General features: G+C 39.6%; 1 protein-coding gene across 1 annotated transcript in view; it reads left to right on the top strand.

Moving 5' to 3' along the window:
• SPON1 (spondin 1) overlaps window positions 1-3,894 on the top strand; it is a 179,301-nt gene extending 175,407 nt beyond the window's left edge. The window contains exons 15-16 of the mRNA XM_082762198.1: window positions 1,631-1,894; window positions 2,703-3,894. Coding sequence (XP_082618324.1) covers window positions 1,631-1,894; window positions 2,703-2,866 — 428 coding nt within the window. The 3' untranslated portion in view covers window positions 2,867-3,894. The remainder of the gene's footprint in view (window positions 1-1,630; window positions 1,895-2,702) is intronic.
• Window positions 3,895-16,822: the final 12,928 nt, after the last annotated feature.

Genomic DNA, 16,822 nt, shown 5'->3' on the forward strand with positions numbered 1-16,822 from the left:
ATTTTCAAATATAGTTACTTGATGGACAATTTTTTCCTGATTAACTTTGGCTATAAAATATAATTATTTGAAAGTTTTAGCTAAATGCTCTCTGAATTCCAGAATGCTATATACACTAATTCTATGTTTCAATTTTTTTTTGTGTGTGTGTTTGTTTGTTTTGGTTTTTTTGGGGGGTGGGGCACAATTGGAGCATTCCTTGTCTCTTTGAATTCTGTAAACGATTTGATGCAGTCTTGCGCTGAGTCTTGCTCTCTATGTGTATTACTCCTGTCAGCCCACAAGGGCATGTAATATGAAAGTGTTCTCTCCTGTGGATTTTTTGTTTGTTTTTTGTTTTTATTGCACACTTTTGGCTGCTGAGAGATGGAATATGACCATGTTTTCATCTCAACTTACTCAGTCCTATGGTGATTACCAATATTGCTTTAGGTGTATGGTTATTCCATATTTGATACAATACTACCACTTTGGGCAACAGCTTGTTCACTTCCCAATAGTAAACAAACAGAATTAATAAAGCCTATTTTTTTACTCAAATGCAGAATGTGCCCAAGGAAGGAGGGAGAAGATTAGCATATCACTTGTGTAATTCTTGCAGCTCTAAGAGTGAACACAAAAGAAGCTCCATTTCTGATACATCTCTGAACTGTATTTTAGCCTCTTTACTGACCTACGTCTCTTTGCAACTTTCGATGTCGTATGGGCCAGCGGATGGTGTGGAGGCAGCTGCGTTGATTTTATACCTTATTCCACTAACATCTCCCCCTCCTCGAGTGGTGGTGATTTCTAGTTGCTTTGCAGTCTTGGTGAGGAGTGATAGCCTAAGGCATTGCTGAATGAATAAGATGATAACTTTTAGTGCACTGTTGCCAGCAGGTTTATGAGGCATGATATCTGATTACATTATTTATCACAGAAAGTATTGGCTAGAAAAGGCTTTTCTACTGCAATTTGCTAATTCAGCTTTTCTTAAATAATGTGAAATATCATTTTGATTACTATTCACAGGGCCTGTGAATAAGCAGCACTAAAAGGACAAAAACTTTTAAGACACAGCGGTATTACTAACCTTTGCGTACTGCACTACACTGATAAAAATATGATACAAGTTCTTTTCCATCTGTTCTGCTTTAAAAAGCTCCTTTATGTTTGGGGTTTTGTTTGTTTTGTTTCCTCTTCTGCTTTACTCAGAGCCTCAAAGCAGATCAGTTTAAAGCTCTACATCTATCAGTAAAGCAAGGCTTGTATTTCAGGTAACAGATAGTTTGTAAATCTAACTTGTTTTTTTAGCACCTTTTCATTATAAAACAGACATATATACAGACTGGAAAACTGAAGGTGGCACAGGAAAATTATTTACATGTTTGTTGTAAGGTTAGTGGTCTGCCAGCACCTCTCTGGAAAAAGAAATTGGGGAAAGCATCAAAAAATATTTCTGCTAGAGATGGCTTCAGAACATTTTTGATGTGTACTCTCACAAAATTTGCTGAAAACACTGGAGGTGTAAGTTGCATTCCCATATTTAGGATGCAGATGCTCATTGGGCACATCTGTATGGTTTTTTTTGACCTTATGTTTAGGTTGGCAGCTAACACAGATTTTGTGTAATACTTCTCATTCTTTGCAGCCATCGACTGTGAGCTAACAGAGTGGTCCCAGTGGTCTGAATGCAATACCTCATGTGGAAAGGGCCACATGATCAGGACAAGAATGATTAAAATAGAACCACAGTTTGGAGGAACAGCTTGCCCAGAAACTGTCCAACGTACAAAATGTCGAGTAAGGAAATGCCTGAGAGGCCCAGGTATGGAAAAAAGGCGCTGGAAAGAAGCTCGGGAGAAAAGAAGAAGTGAACAAGCGAAAAAAAATATCGATAGCGAGCAATATCCAGGTGAGTGTGAAACCATTACTTAGTATGCTCGTGTCTGACTTGTGTGTGTAACGGGAAAGAGTTTGTGAGCAGCTCCTCCTTCGTGCTGTGATAATTTTTTTTCACTATTGCAGTTCAGGGAAATTTATAGCAGCAAAGTACATCAGTTTCAGTGTTTGGCTGTCATTACAAAAGTGCAACATGAGTTTAGGGCACAACAGAGAAAGGTTCACATATTTCCACATCATCACGGATAATATTTTAGCTCCTTCCCTACAAAGGGTAGAATCTGAAGAATGTAGAATTGAGATCTGGCAAAGGATTGATTGTAATGTCTATGGGACTTAATAATAATCTTTGCATCTGGTTACCTTCAAACTTTGGAAGTATTTGTTCCTGGATTCAATGCTAAATTTCAAGATTGATCAGCCTTCTACCTTAGTAACTTGATTCAGACTGAGACTGCTCAGGGAGATGTGCTCTGTCTTCAGGAAGGGACAGTATTCAAGCACTAATCAGTAAAACATAGTATCTTATATTGACTTTATATCTTACATTATCAGGATATGAGTCATTGCTAATTTCTGGTTCATGATTGTCTGACATATAACAGTTTCTTAACTGTATTTGTTTTATAATGTAGACAGTAAATATCTTTTTAAATACAATTTTCAATGTTTTTCAGATATATCTTGAATATATTTAACTGGCTTCCTTAATTGCCTGCTGTAATAAACTAGGCAATATGCTATCTTAAATTCCAAGGATGTAAGTGTGCAGACATGCATAGTGGTACACAATCAAATGTGTTTTTTTTTTCTTCTCCCAGTTTGTAGGCTGAAACCATGGACTGCTTGGACAGAATGTTCTACGCTCTGTGGAGGTGGAATTCAGGAACGCTACATGATGGTAAAGAAGAGATCCAAAAGTACTCAGTTTACTAGCTGCAAAGACAAAAAGGAGCTAAGAGCATGCAATGTTCATCCTTGTTAGCAAAACAAGGCTTCCAAGTGATGCACTCTGAGCTAAATGGAAAGTCAACCTTGGTTTGGTTTTTAAAACAACAAAAAATATACAAAGTGTATATTAGTTTTCATTTTTGCAGTGTGGTTTGCTTTTTAGTCTTGCTGGTGCAAGAAGTATATTTTATAAATATTTCCTCACAGATTAATGCTGAGAGTAGATCTTTGATACTCCAGCTAGCCCTTAATGCATAAAAATAGTAAGTCATTGTGAGTCATTTAACTGAAATACAGACGTATCTGTGGACATGGAATAGCCATATAGAAATACTACTCGTAAAGACATGGGATGCATGCATATTAACATAACTAAGTTAAAGTGACATGTTTCATATGTGGGAGGATTTCTCTCTTGATCTGATTTTGAAAATCCAAAGCAGTGCCTATGTGATTACACAACTATGCCAAGGAATAATTTCAGTAATGCTGGTTCAATAATATTAAAGGTGCATGTTTATCTTTTTACACTATTGGGTTAAGCTAATAGTTATAATAATGATAATCCTATATACTTTTGTTCACATGGATGTTGTGCTCCATGCAAAGCAGTCTTTGTTTCTTTAAAACTTAAATAATCTGTGCAGCTCAATAGTGACGTCTGCCCACTACGTAGTCACAGCACACAAAGAAAACTTGTGACTATCATAATATGTTTAGATGCCATATTCCCATGTTTGGTCTACCCACTCTTGCTCAAAATGCTTACAGAACTAATAGAAATTGGTCCAAACACAGAGAGTCACAATAGCTGTATCACAGAAAGGTTTCCACGTGAAAGATGCTAAAAAAGTAGATTCAGTTTCATGATAATGTTGATCACAAATGAAGCGAGAAAGAGGATTTTGACATAATAAAAACAGTAGAGAAAAAGTGAGACAGGTTCTCTTGCATCCCTTATAGCAAACAAATGGAAGGGAACCTCTGGAATGAAACAATCACACTCTTAGAAACAAAATTAAAAATCAATTCAATAATATATTTACAGCAGTGTCTTTTTTTTTTTTTAACTCAGAGTTTAAGAGGATCTAAAAATTACTACACTTGTGAGAATTGCACATTTGCATTTGTACCACCCAGGATAAATGTCTTCCTTGGCCATGTAAGTGATGAACAAACTGCCTGAGGTTAGAAAATAGAGCTCCTCACCACTCTAATTGCTTTTGCTATTTTACGCCATCTCCTGAAGAGTTCAGCTCTTATCCCTACATGTAGACCAGTGAGATCTTGAGCTCCACTTGGTATTGGAATATAATTCTCTCCTGTATGTTTAACAATTTAACATTAATGGTAAGAGATGACGGTGACAGGTTATCTTTTTGTCCAGGAAAGGCAGCATACACCTATGTCTCTACAGAAATCATAACAATGCACTGAATATAGACTGTTGATGCTAACACTTAAAACAAGCTTGAGAGAAATGAATGGAGAAAAATTCATATTTTAGTCTCTTTAAACCAGCCTTAAATAATTTACTCACTTTTTTTAACACTTGGTCACAATTCTGAGAACCCAATGCCCAGGTTTTAAGCGTCCACATTTGATGTGAAACACAATGCACGGAGGCTGTTCAACTTCATCACCGCTACTCTGGGAATCTTCTCATTACCTCCCCGTAGCTACATGGGCTGGTTGCATTATGCTGTAGGGCTGATCATCATCATTTCTCCACTGGACACTACAAGGGCTGCTCAGGACTCCCACAGCTGTCACATCACACCCCCTCAAGGTATTTTTCTGCTTTTTTTTAGGCCTGGAATGAAGGTAGGGGTAGGGAAATGGAACCACTGCAGTGTTTGTCCTCTCCTGCCACTGCTAAATGAAATGGGTGCAAGCTCACAGTGAACCAAACCAGGAGAAAAGACAAAAAAAAAAAAAAAGCGGTTTCATGCTAAAACCAAACACTTTACATTTTGCACAGCTTGGCACATTTAATAATATAATATCAAGGTAGTTTGCCTCCTTGTGCCTATTGAAAAATTTTACTTTTTTTTTTTTTTGTCCCTACAGCACTGCCATTACAGTGTAGCAACGAGACCATCCCTAAGTAATGTATTTATGGTCTTACCTTGCATGTTACCCTTTTAATGACCAAAAAATTTGAATAAAATGAAATTCAATGGAATGATTGATATAGAAACAGGAGGAGCAACCAGATGAAGATATTTCAGGTGAAGACACGGGTAGTTGCAAAGAGCTACAGCGATTAGTGCTAGGTGCCCAGCCAGGGCAGGGCTGCACATGCAGCCTAAATCCATACTCCACCTACCTTTGTGAGCTGTTCCTGCTGAGTCTGACAGAGACTAGGCCAGCTGAGGCTGATCATTAATAAAAATAATCATCGGCTGTGAAATCTGTGGCAGTGCTTTTTGTATGCTTGGCTCAGTGAGAGTTTGGGGTGGGGGGAGCTGAAGAAGAAAGTGGCTCTTGCATGGAAAAAAATGCTGTGAGTTTACAGACTATATTTTATCTAATCAACCCTTACCACTTGTTCATGCTACTCCTGCAGAATCGTGCTAGCTATTGCAAATAATGGGTTAAAAATAATGCTATCTTCATTTTTCATGTTCGTTCCAGTTCATCAACCTGTTTTGTCTTTTAATGACTCCCTTTGCCAAAGGATGAATAGTCCAAATACACCTGTAGGCATGTAGGAAACACGTAACATATTTCTGAACATGCCCACAAAAATGTCCACTAAAAATAAATCAATAAATACATAAATCGGGTTTCCTTTCACTGTGGTTCTTACCAGTTTGATTCTCCATGTACTTTTTCTCTTAGCAAGGAGGCTGTTCAGTGTGATTTCCAGTCATTTCTCTTAGGCTCATTAGCGTTATGAATGTTGGATTCTTCCCACCTTGTTAATACATACAATGACAATGTAGATTGCATTTGGTCAGAAATACGTGATCATTCCTGCTTAGGTTCAGCTTTTCACACTGTTTTTCTGTTGAAGTGTTTTACAAATCACTTGTCTTTATTCTAACTTGATACAAAAAATATTTAAGCTTATTACATTTTTTTAAAAAAAGAACAAACAAACAAAAAAAGAGGTTGATTTTCTATTGAGAAAAAAAAAAAAAGCTCTGATATACAATATGTATACAATATGTATACAAGAAGTATTGCATTGTTACTGTAAACTTTCTAGTAGTGTAATAGCCACTGATTATCAGTCAATAAAAATGAGAACTGTTCTCTCGCTTCTCTCATGAATAATACTGCTGAACTGAAAGCACAGGTATCACTCCCGTTTTGTAGACCTCAACTATCAGATTTTAGCATTGTGTGTATGTTATGTTTTTCTAACATACAAACTGTAGAAGCTTTACACATAATAAAAAAGTTAGGGGCTTAACAAATGTACAGTAGGACTCTGTGTGTGCAGCATACAATTTAAAACATTTTTTTTTTATCGCATTTTTAGATTTCCTTCATGGTTTTTGTTTGCTGTGGAATTATGAAAAAGCTACCATGAATATTTCTTACCAAAGTCTTGTGTAGATGTTTTGTAGCTGTCTGGCTAACACATTATTATTTTGGAATAAAGACATCTTTACTATGAAATTTATGCTTGTATGAGATTCTATTCAACTACTGTGAATAAGTACACACACACACAAAATAAAAATAAAAAAACAACAAACAAAAAAACACCATACATGAATCAATATAATGAGTAGAGCCATGCTCTTATTTGCATTTTAGTCCTCTTCAAGCCAATGGGCTATCTGGAATGAGGTGGCTTTTATTTCACCTGGTCATTATTTCCACTTTCTTATATTAAAGTGTTTGTTGAACAGTTTGTTGCTGTTTAGAAATCACAGGGTAACTTGGCATCTTTACTCACGTTATCCTGCATTACTCTCATGCTGATTTGTTTAATAAAAGAAAAACTATTTAAAAGAATACGATACATGAATAGGAAAACTGCTAAAACTGAGCTTCTAAAAGGTCTAATGTTTTGTGACACTTCTACTGATATTTTGTGATACCAGCAGGTTGTGTAGGCATGCTGTGAGAGTGAATACTTCATTAACAGTTACAGAGAAAAGTCCAGCAGTCGGGGGAGCCTCTCAGCAAAGCTGACGCTGTAAAAACAACTGTAAGTAAAAGCTAAAAATGACCAGTGTTTTCACGGACAAAACCTATTCTAAATCAAAAGCATAACAGGGCTGAGGTGGACCTAGCCGAAGTTGCTTGAAGATGACCCATGGAGTTGCTTACTGATAAGTAAAGGCAGAGCCTGGTCCAGTAAAACCCCACTGGAATGTAGCTGTTTGCTCCCAGTGAGAAACATGCTTGGTATCTCCAAGCAGCTGTTTCGTGGCAGGTTTGTCAGTGGATACAACAGCATGAGGCGCACAAACTCACCTGCAAAGAGCTGCCTCTGGCTTCAGCAGCTCTGCTCCAGCAACATTGGGCAACTTCGAAAGAGGCAGTGCCTCCAAGCAAGCCCTCCTTTCAGTTACTCCACCATAGCATTGCTGATTTTTTTTTTAGTCAGAAGACAAAACCAGATAAACTCACCTTTCTGTAGTCCTGCTTGGTGAATAGTGCAACTCCAGCAAAAACCTGACTAATCCTTTTGTCTTCAGGTAAAACACCGGCAGGACTGAGGCTGCCTAGCATGAACAGGTGAGCAGCAGTCTAGCCTAGCAGGACAAGTCAGCTGGACAGCAATCGTGATCTTATGTCCCATAAAGCTGTATCATAGCATCAAGTGAACTTGAGAGGGGTCACAGAGCCCTGAAGCCAGCACCATGGACATTAGGCCTGTTAAATGCCAGCCATCCAAGTGAGTGCTTGGGACCTGCTTGGCAGTATGCCTGCTGATAACATAAGATACTCTTCTTTGCATGGCCAGCACATCTGAACCATAACCAGAAGATGTTAGTATAGCAAGTCCTCAGTGAAGGCCTGTAATGTGGCTAAATTAACTCTCCTTCTGGAGGTACCTGTCATTCTCCAGATCACTGCTACTGAGTTTCAGAGGTGACAAGAAAACTAACAAATCCCTGAAATTATGCAGGGCTCTTTGCTAAAGTCTAAAGCCCATCATTTGGCCAACTATCATTTCTGTTTCTGATATAGTTATTAATGCTGACACACGGCCGTGCTGCAAACTGCAATGCAAACTAATTGTGTGTGCGCATTTGGCATGCAGTATACACTCCCATTTTTTCTCATGTCTTTTTCTACTTGGGAAGCAGCATACTAACTACTGGGGAAAAGTCTTTTTGAGTAAATTGGAATGTGCTTAAGAATCTTTCACAACCAGATTTCAGGCACTTAGCATTCTCTGCTCCACATGCAAACCCATTTAAGCTCTTTATTGCAATGCTTTCAAGTTTGGGACTCAGTCACTTCATGCAGTGTTGCGCAAAACAAAGCAATTACAGGCCACCTGAATGATACTGAGCTCTGTTTCCTCTGGCTGCCAAAAGACAGAACAGTTTGTGTCATAACTGATGGGCACATTAACTGCTCAGTAGGCAATGACATTTTTCACATGGAGCCTAGATAATTCAATGCTTCTAAAACGCTAACGCTCAGAGCTCTGCAGTCTTCTCATCCTCTTCATGAAAGTCCTAGGGAACTTTGCTTGCCCCACCATCAGTAATGAACTCCCAACCATTGAGAGAGGAAAGCTCTTCCCTTCTGCTTGCTTACCACATCTGTACAAATGGGGAAAATGAAGCACCTCATGACTCCCAGTTTGCTTCCATTTCATTAGTAAATACTGGGCTATTCTGAAATGGGTCTTTTAAAATAAGCACTTGATACGTTTCATAGAGAGGTCACAGTTTCCAGACACAGGGAGGTATTAGCACCACCCCTCTCACCACACCAAGGGCCTTAAACAAACGCCTGCCCAAAGCCCAAGTACAGATCCCACTCTTTACCTACAAACCTTCAGGTATCACCTATTATTTGGCTGCAATACTTTAACAACATAAATCAGAGGTTAAAAACAACGAAAAGGAAAATTCGTACTTACAGAATCCTTGTCTACTTGAGCAGTGAGGGAACCAAACCAGTGTCTAGAAAAGAAAAGGAGGAGTCCACTTTAGAACATGAAAATTGTCTTCATCATGAGTTCAGAATGCATAAAATCTTACAACTGGGAGAATATGATTTTTACACCATTGACATTAAAAGGTACAGGTAGAGCAAGACATACAAACACAGGAACAGTAAGTACTCCCAAGTGCAAACAGGCAGCAACACAATTTAGAAAGGCTGAAACATTTGCATACTATCTCAGAATTAAAGGAAGAGACGAGCATTTGTCATACAGTATACTTGCAAATATAGTTCTGGTTTACTTTTCTGTAATGTTTTTCAAATTCTAACTTATATCTATCTGAAATGTCAGATATTATCATAAATACTTTTGAATGGGTTATTCCTGAAGGGCACATAAGCGTACAGAAAGCACTATTGATATCTTTGCATATAAATATACAGGCTTGTAATGTCTGTACATGAACACACCAGAGAAATAAAACTACAGTCCACCAGATGGCACTGGAAGCCAACACAGACAGCTATGTGTTTAAAAAAAATAAAACCCAACTAAGCAGCAGAGCCCGTATGCCCAATGCCACTGAGTGTGAGGGGCTGTGCAGTGTGTAAGTGGGCATTTTCCTCTTTGCAGATGGCACTGAGAGCCTACCATGGCTTAAAAAGCACTTCTAAAGCATCGTCTTTGTGAAAAGCCACAAGGACAATTGGGCAATGATTAAGAAATAGGAAAGCATCATTAACAAAAGCCAAAGCACTCTTTAACATGCCCAACAGCTGACTTCAGCAAGCCAGTCACCCCCTGACCTCCTGAAGCCCACCCTGCAGTGCACACTGGGCCGTGATTTCCATCAGATAGCTCCTACCAACCGTACCCGGAGCAGACCAAGCACAGCACCGTACCCAGCAGACTTTTTGAGCTCAGGGTGGCTGCCCCTGCTGTGAAGCCAGCTAAGCAAGCCCCCAGCGCTGTTGCCACACAGACAATAAATGCATCAGGATGCAGAGAAGCTGCTTTGCTCTGGGAGCCCTTGATCCCCCTGTGCTGTGTACTGCAGCTCAGCAGCCTGCTGAGTAACACGTTAAGCTGCTCGGTGCACAGCCCCCAGACCTTGACATGATCGAGCCGCTTCCCAGGCACACCTGTGAATGCAGGGACGGCTCGCAGTTCTCCCTTTTTGTTCAAAATCAGATCTCATACAGTGGTATTCGAAAAGCGATTAATGGTAGAAAAACATCTCAAAGAGTTTGGGTTCAATGAGTTTCAAGATCAACAGGTTTCAAAATGCTTCATGTCTTTCTTGGCAAAAAAAGAAGTAAAAACATTATACCACTGGCTGGGTATTATACGTGAGGTCTTTTGGCTCAGAATCTGAAAAGGGAAAACAAATATGGAAAACTATGGGAATTAAAGAGAATTTTAAAAACTTACTGTACAAGTACAGATTCAGGAACATTTTCACTGCATTTGAGATATTTTAAATGTTTTATTTAATTTCAAATGAGCTAACTTTTTAAAATCATCTTTTTCTTTCTCCTTTTTCACATTAAAGAACATCCTACAATTAAAACAGTTTGACAGATCAAGAAGACAGTAACCTTGTTAATTTTGATGCAATTTGGAAGACAAAAAATGTGTTTTAGTGTGATTCACCCCAGCAAAGTAGAATGCTTCAAAGTCTTTATCAAAAAAAGATACTTTACGAATTTCTGTTGGGATTTTTTTTTTTTCATTTAGAATAAAAATCAAAATTTCAATTATCAATAGGAATGTTAATAGCACATATTATTCCAAGTAATATATACCAAACTGACTCCCATTTAGAATAGGAATCTCCTAATTAAGGTGTGAATTTTACATTTTCAAATAGAATACTCAAACAATACCATCTACAACATCAACTACTAACAACTTGATTTTAGGACCTATACAAAGCTTATTTACTCATGTTGAGATTTAAAATGCAAAACAGAATTGCCAGCCAACTTAATATCCCTTTAAGATCCTAGATTCCTCACTAAGGTTTCTCTTTTTGGTTTCTACTCAGGCCAATATTTTGGCACACACTGGCTTCCAGAGCATCTTGCATGGAACAGTTCAAGAGTGGAAAAGTTGCTGATGGAGGGATTCAGGAGCGGCGCTGTACTGCCACACAGCTTTCTCTTACCAGAAGTCTAACGTGCACATGGGGAACCCATACTTATCCTTTTTTGTGCTGCTAGAAGCTGAAGCATAGCTCTTGTTCTAAAGCAGCATAAAATGTGTCTGAAGCCTACCTTCTACTGATATAATATGTTAAATATATCAACAATATTTTGCTTTCTTGAAATTCTGTTTGCTCCCAGGTGCGTTTTTTAGAGCTCTTCATTTCTGTGGTACCTGAAACCAGACCAGCTTCTCTAAGGACACCTCAGTCATTTCTGTCCTGCTGCAGTGATCTTTTACCTTTTCCATTTATAACTAAAATAAAAATTACGTGAAAAGAAAACAACCAACTACAACAAAAACAGAGATGATAGTACAGAACATATCTCTAATTGAAAGAGACATTGTTTATTTCTGTCTTTTATTAGTTCCTGGGAAAATAATTTCTATTAACTCCTTTGGTTCCTTCAATTAACTCCTGGAAGCTACCCCCAGATTTCAGAGAGTTATTTGCTATGAGCCCATATGCAAAGCCTGACAAGGATGTCCATGGCAGGTCACAGCAGAGGTGTTAATGACCTGAATGTTTTGATCCTCTGCTGTTCCAAGGAGACAGAAAATCACAGCTTTTCTGAGATGCTGTGTTCCTACTTGCTGCTGAGTAGCCCAAACAGGGCTGGGCTTGCTGGTGCCACTGCTGTGGTTGGTTATTTTAAATACTCTCCTCTAGAGAAGGGAAATAATTAAAAACACTATGGGAAAGATGTCTAAACTAGTAATAGTCCTGTAATGGTGTCATGCACATACACGAAGACAGAGCCATGTATGAATAGGTCAGAAACACAGGGCTTTCTTCATGAGAAGGAAGTCTGGCATCAGGACCCAGCCCCAAACCACCAATACATCTGATATGTCTTTATCAGAACGGGGAAGAACTGGCGACACCAAAAGCAGCATCCAACCCATTCCCTCAGCTACCTTGGACCTAACGAGGCCACACACACAGGAGTTGAGGTGTAGGGGCAGTCAACATCATTCCCCTGCCAACACCCGTGCCCCGGGCGGTATCCTCAGCTTTTGGGAGCCAAGCAGCTGTACCGCAGCACTCAGCACTCTTCCACCAGGGAGCCTCATAAGCACCCTGGCACATCCCGAGGCAATTTCACCCACTGCCCTTCCACATCAGGAGATGCACAGAAAGAACCCTGTAACCTCTGGATCCCGACCAGGCTGGAGCGCCCGTCTCAGACTCCTCCGCAGTGTCTGCAGGCGGCAGCACGAGAGCAGTTTTCACACACAGCCCGTGTTGTTCTTCCCAAACCCAGACACGAGCTGTACGAGGCAGCAGGGCGATGAGCAGAGCAGAGATGCCCGTGGATCAGCAGAGTGCTTTTGACTTTAGGAGAGCTCCCAGGCTACGGCTGCTGTGACTTGCTTTCAGGTTACCAGCACCATCCAGACCTGCCAAGTGCCCGCAGGCCGCAGCAAATGGGTCAGTCAGTGCCCGGGCAAGGCGGTGGGGCTGCTGCAACCCTGCGGGGCTTTAGGAAGTCACTTTGGTTCTTTCTTTGAGCCCCTACTGAAAATGGGCCCAACTCAGAACAGATGCCTTTGTGTTCTCTTCAGATTTCTCTTTTAATAAAGGCAGTATTTCAGAGCAAATTTTGACACGGATCCAAAAGAACTTTGTTAAAATCATCACATTGTAAAGCTTTAGATCCATGGCCCACAGAACATACCTGCAACAATTTAGGCATCTGATCCTATAAATAAGAGCAGGGAACTAAGTGCTCAGTCCCCAAGTTTTACACTGCTCCTTTAGGCCTTCTGCCTTCCCCAACCCCACTCCTGCTGGCTTGGAGCGATTATGTTAAAGTAGCTGGGTACTTGGAGATATGGTTACGGAAAAACTAGAACAGAGCATAAACAATCAGCTGTGTGACTTTGCTCAAGAAACTACAAAATCTGTCCTCTCTTCCCTCAAATCCCCAAAGACAAGAATTTTCTAAAAGCAAGAACTGTGTTGCTATGACAACTGTAAATAGTACCATCTTCTCCCTCACGTTTTCCTTTCAAACAAACTAGTTTTTAATTGTATATTTTGTCTTAATCTAAATTTTTCCACGTCAAGTTTCTGATTTAACACACTGCAGCAGGGGCTTACCATCGAGCAGGGAGGGTTTCATTGTTAGAGAGAAGCACATCCACCTTTCTGCCTTCCCGAAGATCTGCATCTGGACAAACTAGACAGCTTTATAATGAACCTTAGCACACAGCAGTGGGCTGCAATTGCTCTGCTGAGCCTCACTGGGGACCCCCATCCTCATGTGCACCTGAGGGCCTGCTGGCCTGGGAGGTGCCTGCACTCCTGGTAACCTGCGCTCAGGGCTGATGGTTGTCACTGTCACCAGGCCCGCTCAGCCCTTCTTGCCTGGCAGTCTCGTCTGAGACTGTTACAATCTCTGTTGTAACTCCGAAGATGTAATGCCCTGAGCACCCACTGGCTATGGAGCAGCACAACCGTGAAAAGATGCAAAGCTGCAGGTGGGCTTGAGACAACATAGACGAGACTGAGAATTTCTTCTCCAACTTCTCACTTCTTAAGATTGGGGGCCAGGTTAAATCAGGCATTGTTTTATAACACGTTGCTTAGTGTAATGAGTTTTTACACCTTCCTCATTCAGTAGGGGAACTCTGCCGTGTAACAGAAATAACATCTGAGAACCTTATCTGCGCAGAGATGTTTTCCCCGACAATGTGAATTGATCATCCTTCCTTCCAAAAAGAGGGTTAAGGCTGTGCATGTTTTGAATCCTATTAGTAAACCACATTACACAAACCAACGTCCCTGTTTGCTACAGTGAAATTGCAAATTAACCCCCTTTAAAAGTAGGTCAGCTCACATCACCTATGAGAGCAGTACTGTGTGATCAATCTTAATGTCATTATCGAGTAATCTGTAGAAAACTGTTTGGCAGACAATGCACTTTGACTCCATGCCCAGGGCTTCTGCTTTGTGATTAATGATTATGCTGCTTCCTATTTGTCCCCTGGTAAGTTACAACTGTCCACCACTTAAGCAGACTTCATCTGAAATTCATGGAAGCATTAAAAATCACCAAAAGGGAAAGAAGAGCAAAGGAAGAAAAACATTTGCAGTATTCGAGGGAAAAGTTGCTAAAAGTTCACATTTCAGACTCGCTCTTTGATAACCATATGCTTTCAGAGTGCTTCTGATTTAATGTTTCATGCATACATACAATACTATTTACTCTATTTACTTTTAAGAATCTGAACACATGCTTACTGTTAAAAATTTCTCCCAATGTATTGTTATCCAAGGTGCCAGAACAGAGTCAGGCATCTACAGCTCAGACTAAATTAGGCTGCAGCCCTACAGGCTGGTAAACCTGCATCATGTGTGGTTAGTGGATGTGTGACATCATTTACTGAAACTATATATTTTTGTCCTATTTTATTTTCTCAAAAGAGTGACTGAATCACGGACTGATTTACTGCTGTAGATGAACTGTCTGTTTTGGCTTTTGGGTGCTTCCACTGCCGTGATTCCTCTAGACATCAAAGCCAGCAGAATGCTCTTAGCTACTCAAGATCTATGCCTGCCCTTCAAGAGGGACTGATACATAGCATGGACTTCGTTTTGAAAGAAATACAATTGTTAAGGTCTTTAAAGATCAGCATAATTAGATGAGATGGTTGATAATTAAATGAGATGCTGAGATGGATCCCTCAGGTTGTTGTTTGATACCATGAAATATTGGGTAACACAAAAGGCTTAGTGGCCTAAAAAGGGTGCTGTCGAATGTAGCTTGCATATTCACAAAGCCATAGCTGTTTGATTCATCTGCTCCAGCACCTGTAACAACAATTGCTTTTCAACAATGTAAGGACAGGAACATGAAGAATTTTGCTTAGCATTTCAAATTCTGAATCATTATAATGTTATGCACAGCTGCATTTTATTTTGTTTGTTTTCCCTGACAGATAATATTTCCTGTTAATTTTCTCCAAACAGCTTACTGGCAAAAGACGGTGCCACACATTGGCAATTTAAAACTACAACTAGCTCAGCCAGACAGTGAGATAAAAAATAAATGAAACAAACAAACAAAAAAATAACAAAGAGAAATAAATCTGAAGAGCATTTCTTGTAGCTTCTTTTCTCTTTTGGAAACTCATCAGTACTCTCTTGCATTCTTTGATTTTAATCCATAGGGAAATATTAATTGATCTGTGAGCCACGTATCTGAGTGGCTGTAGAAAAGTCAGCAGAAATTGTATAACACGTAATACTCACATGGCTAATACAGAACTCTCCAACAAATTCATAACCTTTCATATCTGCAAGTTACACTTTTCCTGCAGCCAGGAGGTGGCTGAAATGATGTAACTGAATTTCCCAACTTTGTCGATGTTAACTGAGGATAGCTGGCAAAATGGCAGCAAAACAGAAACACAAAGATGACCCTTCCCCTATTCAACAAGACTCAATTTCAGTGCCTTATTTCACAGAAGAAACTTCCCAGTAGCAAAGACAGTATGAATTCTAATTTTGCATTAGGGTATGTGAGGGTTTTTTTTCTTTTTTCCAAATCCACATCACAAAACACAAATGTTTTTGAGGAAATACAAGTGCCCTGTGTCAAGTTCTCCTCGCAGCCCTGAATGGACATCGCCCTGTACATGCTAGAAAAGGCAGTCTCTAAATGCACAGCTACCTTTCCCTGCCAGAGGGCCAACCCTGCAAATATTATTCATGAGCATTAAATAGGAAAGCTTACAGAAATACAATCCCTGCCCCTTCCTGTGGCATCGAGAGGCTCTTCTCATCAGAACAGATTGAGTTTGCTTGTAGAATGGCGAGAAAGATGCTGAATTGTGCTATCATTAGAAAAAAGGCAATGTGTCCAAGGAGGGGAAAACACAGATGAGGCATAGCTGCTCTCCGACTCATCCTACCCTCCTCGGTGTCTAGGAAAGGGGCTGGGGCTACATCAGGCCAGATGGAGGCAGACGTTTCCATGGAGGTGCTTAGCAAATGGTCTTTTGCCTGAGAGTGAGTCTTCCTCCTCTCTGCCCTCTGTACATGCCCCTGCAGCCACGCACTGAGCCCAGGATTTGAACCATCTGTGCTGGATCTCTGCTGTAATAATCTTATGTTTTAGTTGGCCATAAAGTTGGAAAGAAACAATAAAAGGGATAAAATATAATGAAAGCCAAGGAAGTGACAAAATAAATTAAACAGTTGGAGAAAATAGAGGAAATGCATAATAAATATAATCATTAACATTCTCCATGTGCCAGTAATTTAACAGGCAAAAACAAAGATGACTCAGAGATTTTCAAAAGTTTTTAAAAGCAGAGCTGTTATTCACAAGTCTGACTTTATTTTTCTAGAGACTTTTTTTTTTTTTTTTTTTTTAAAAAAGTTTGGTACATATTTCGTAAAGTGATGGTTTTATTTTGCAGGCAAACAAAATCAAAAGGTGTGCCAAGACTTGCTGATCTCACAGAGATCTGACAGTTTCAAAGGCAACAATATAATTTCTTCTTATTATTATAGGAAAGTATTGTATTAAAATATTATTATTTCCTAAATATAATCTGCCTCTATACTGGCTATAGTAGTTATGAAAAAGAAACAGGGAAAAAACGAGGTCTGCTTCAAGTGTTACTTTAAACATTGCTTCTTATTTACTGCTAAAATACTGCTAATACACATCTGGAAATCCC

This window comes from Aythya marila (assembly GCF_965140915.1).
Source record: "Aythya marila genome assembly, chromosome: 5".
In the NCBI taxonomy this organism is placed as follows: domain Eukaryota; kingdom Metazoa; phylum Chordata; class Aves; order Anseriformes; family Anatidae; genus Aythya; species Aythya marila.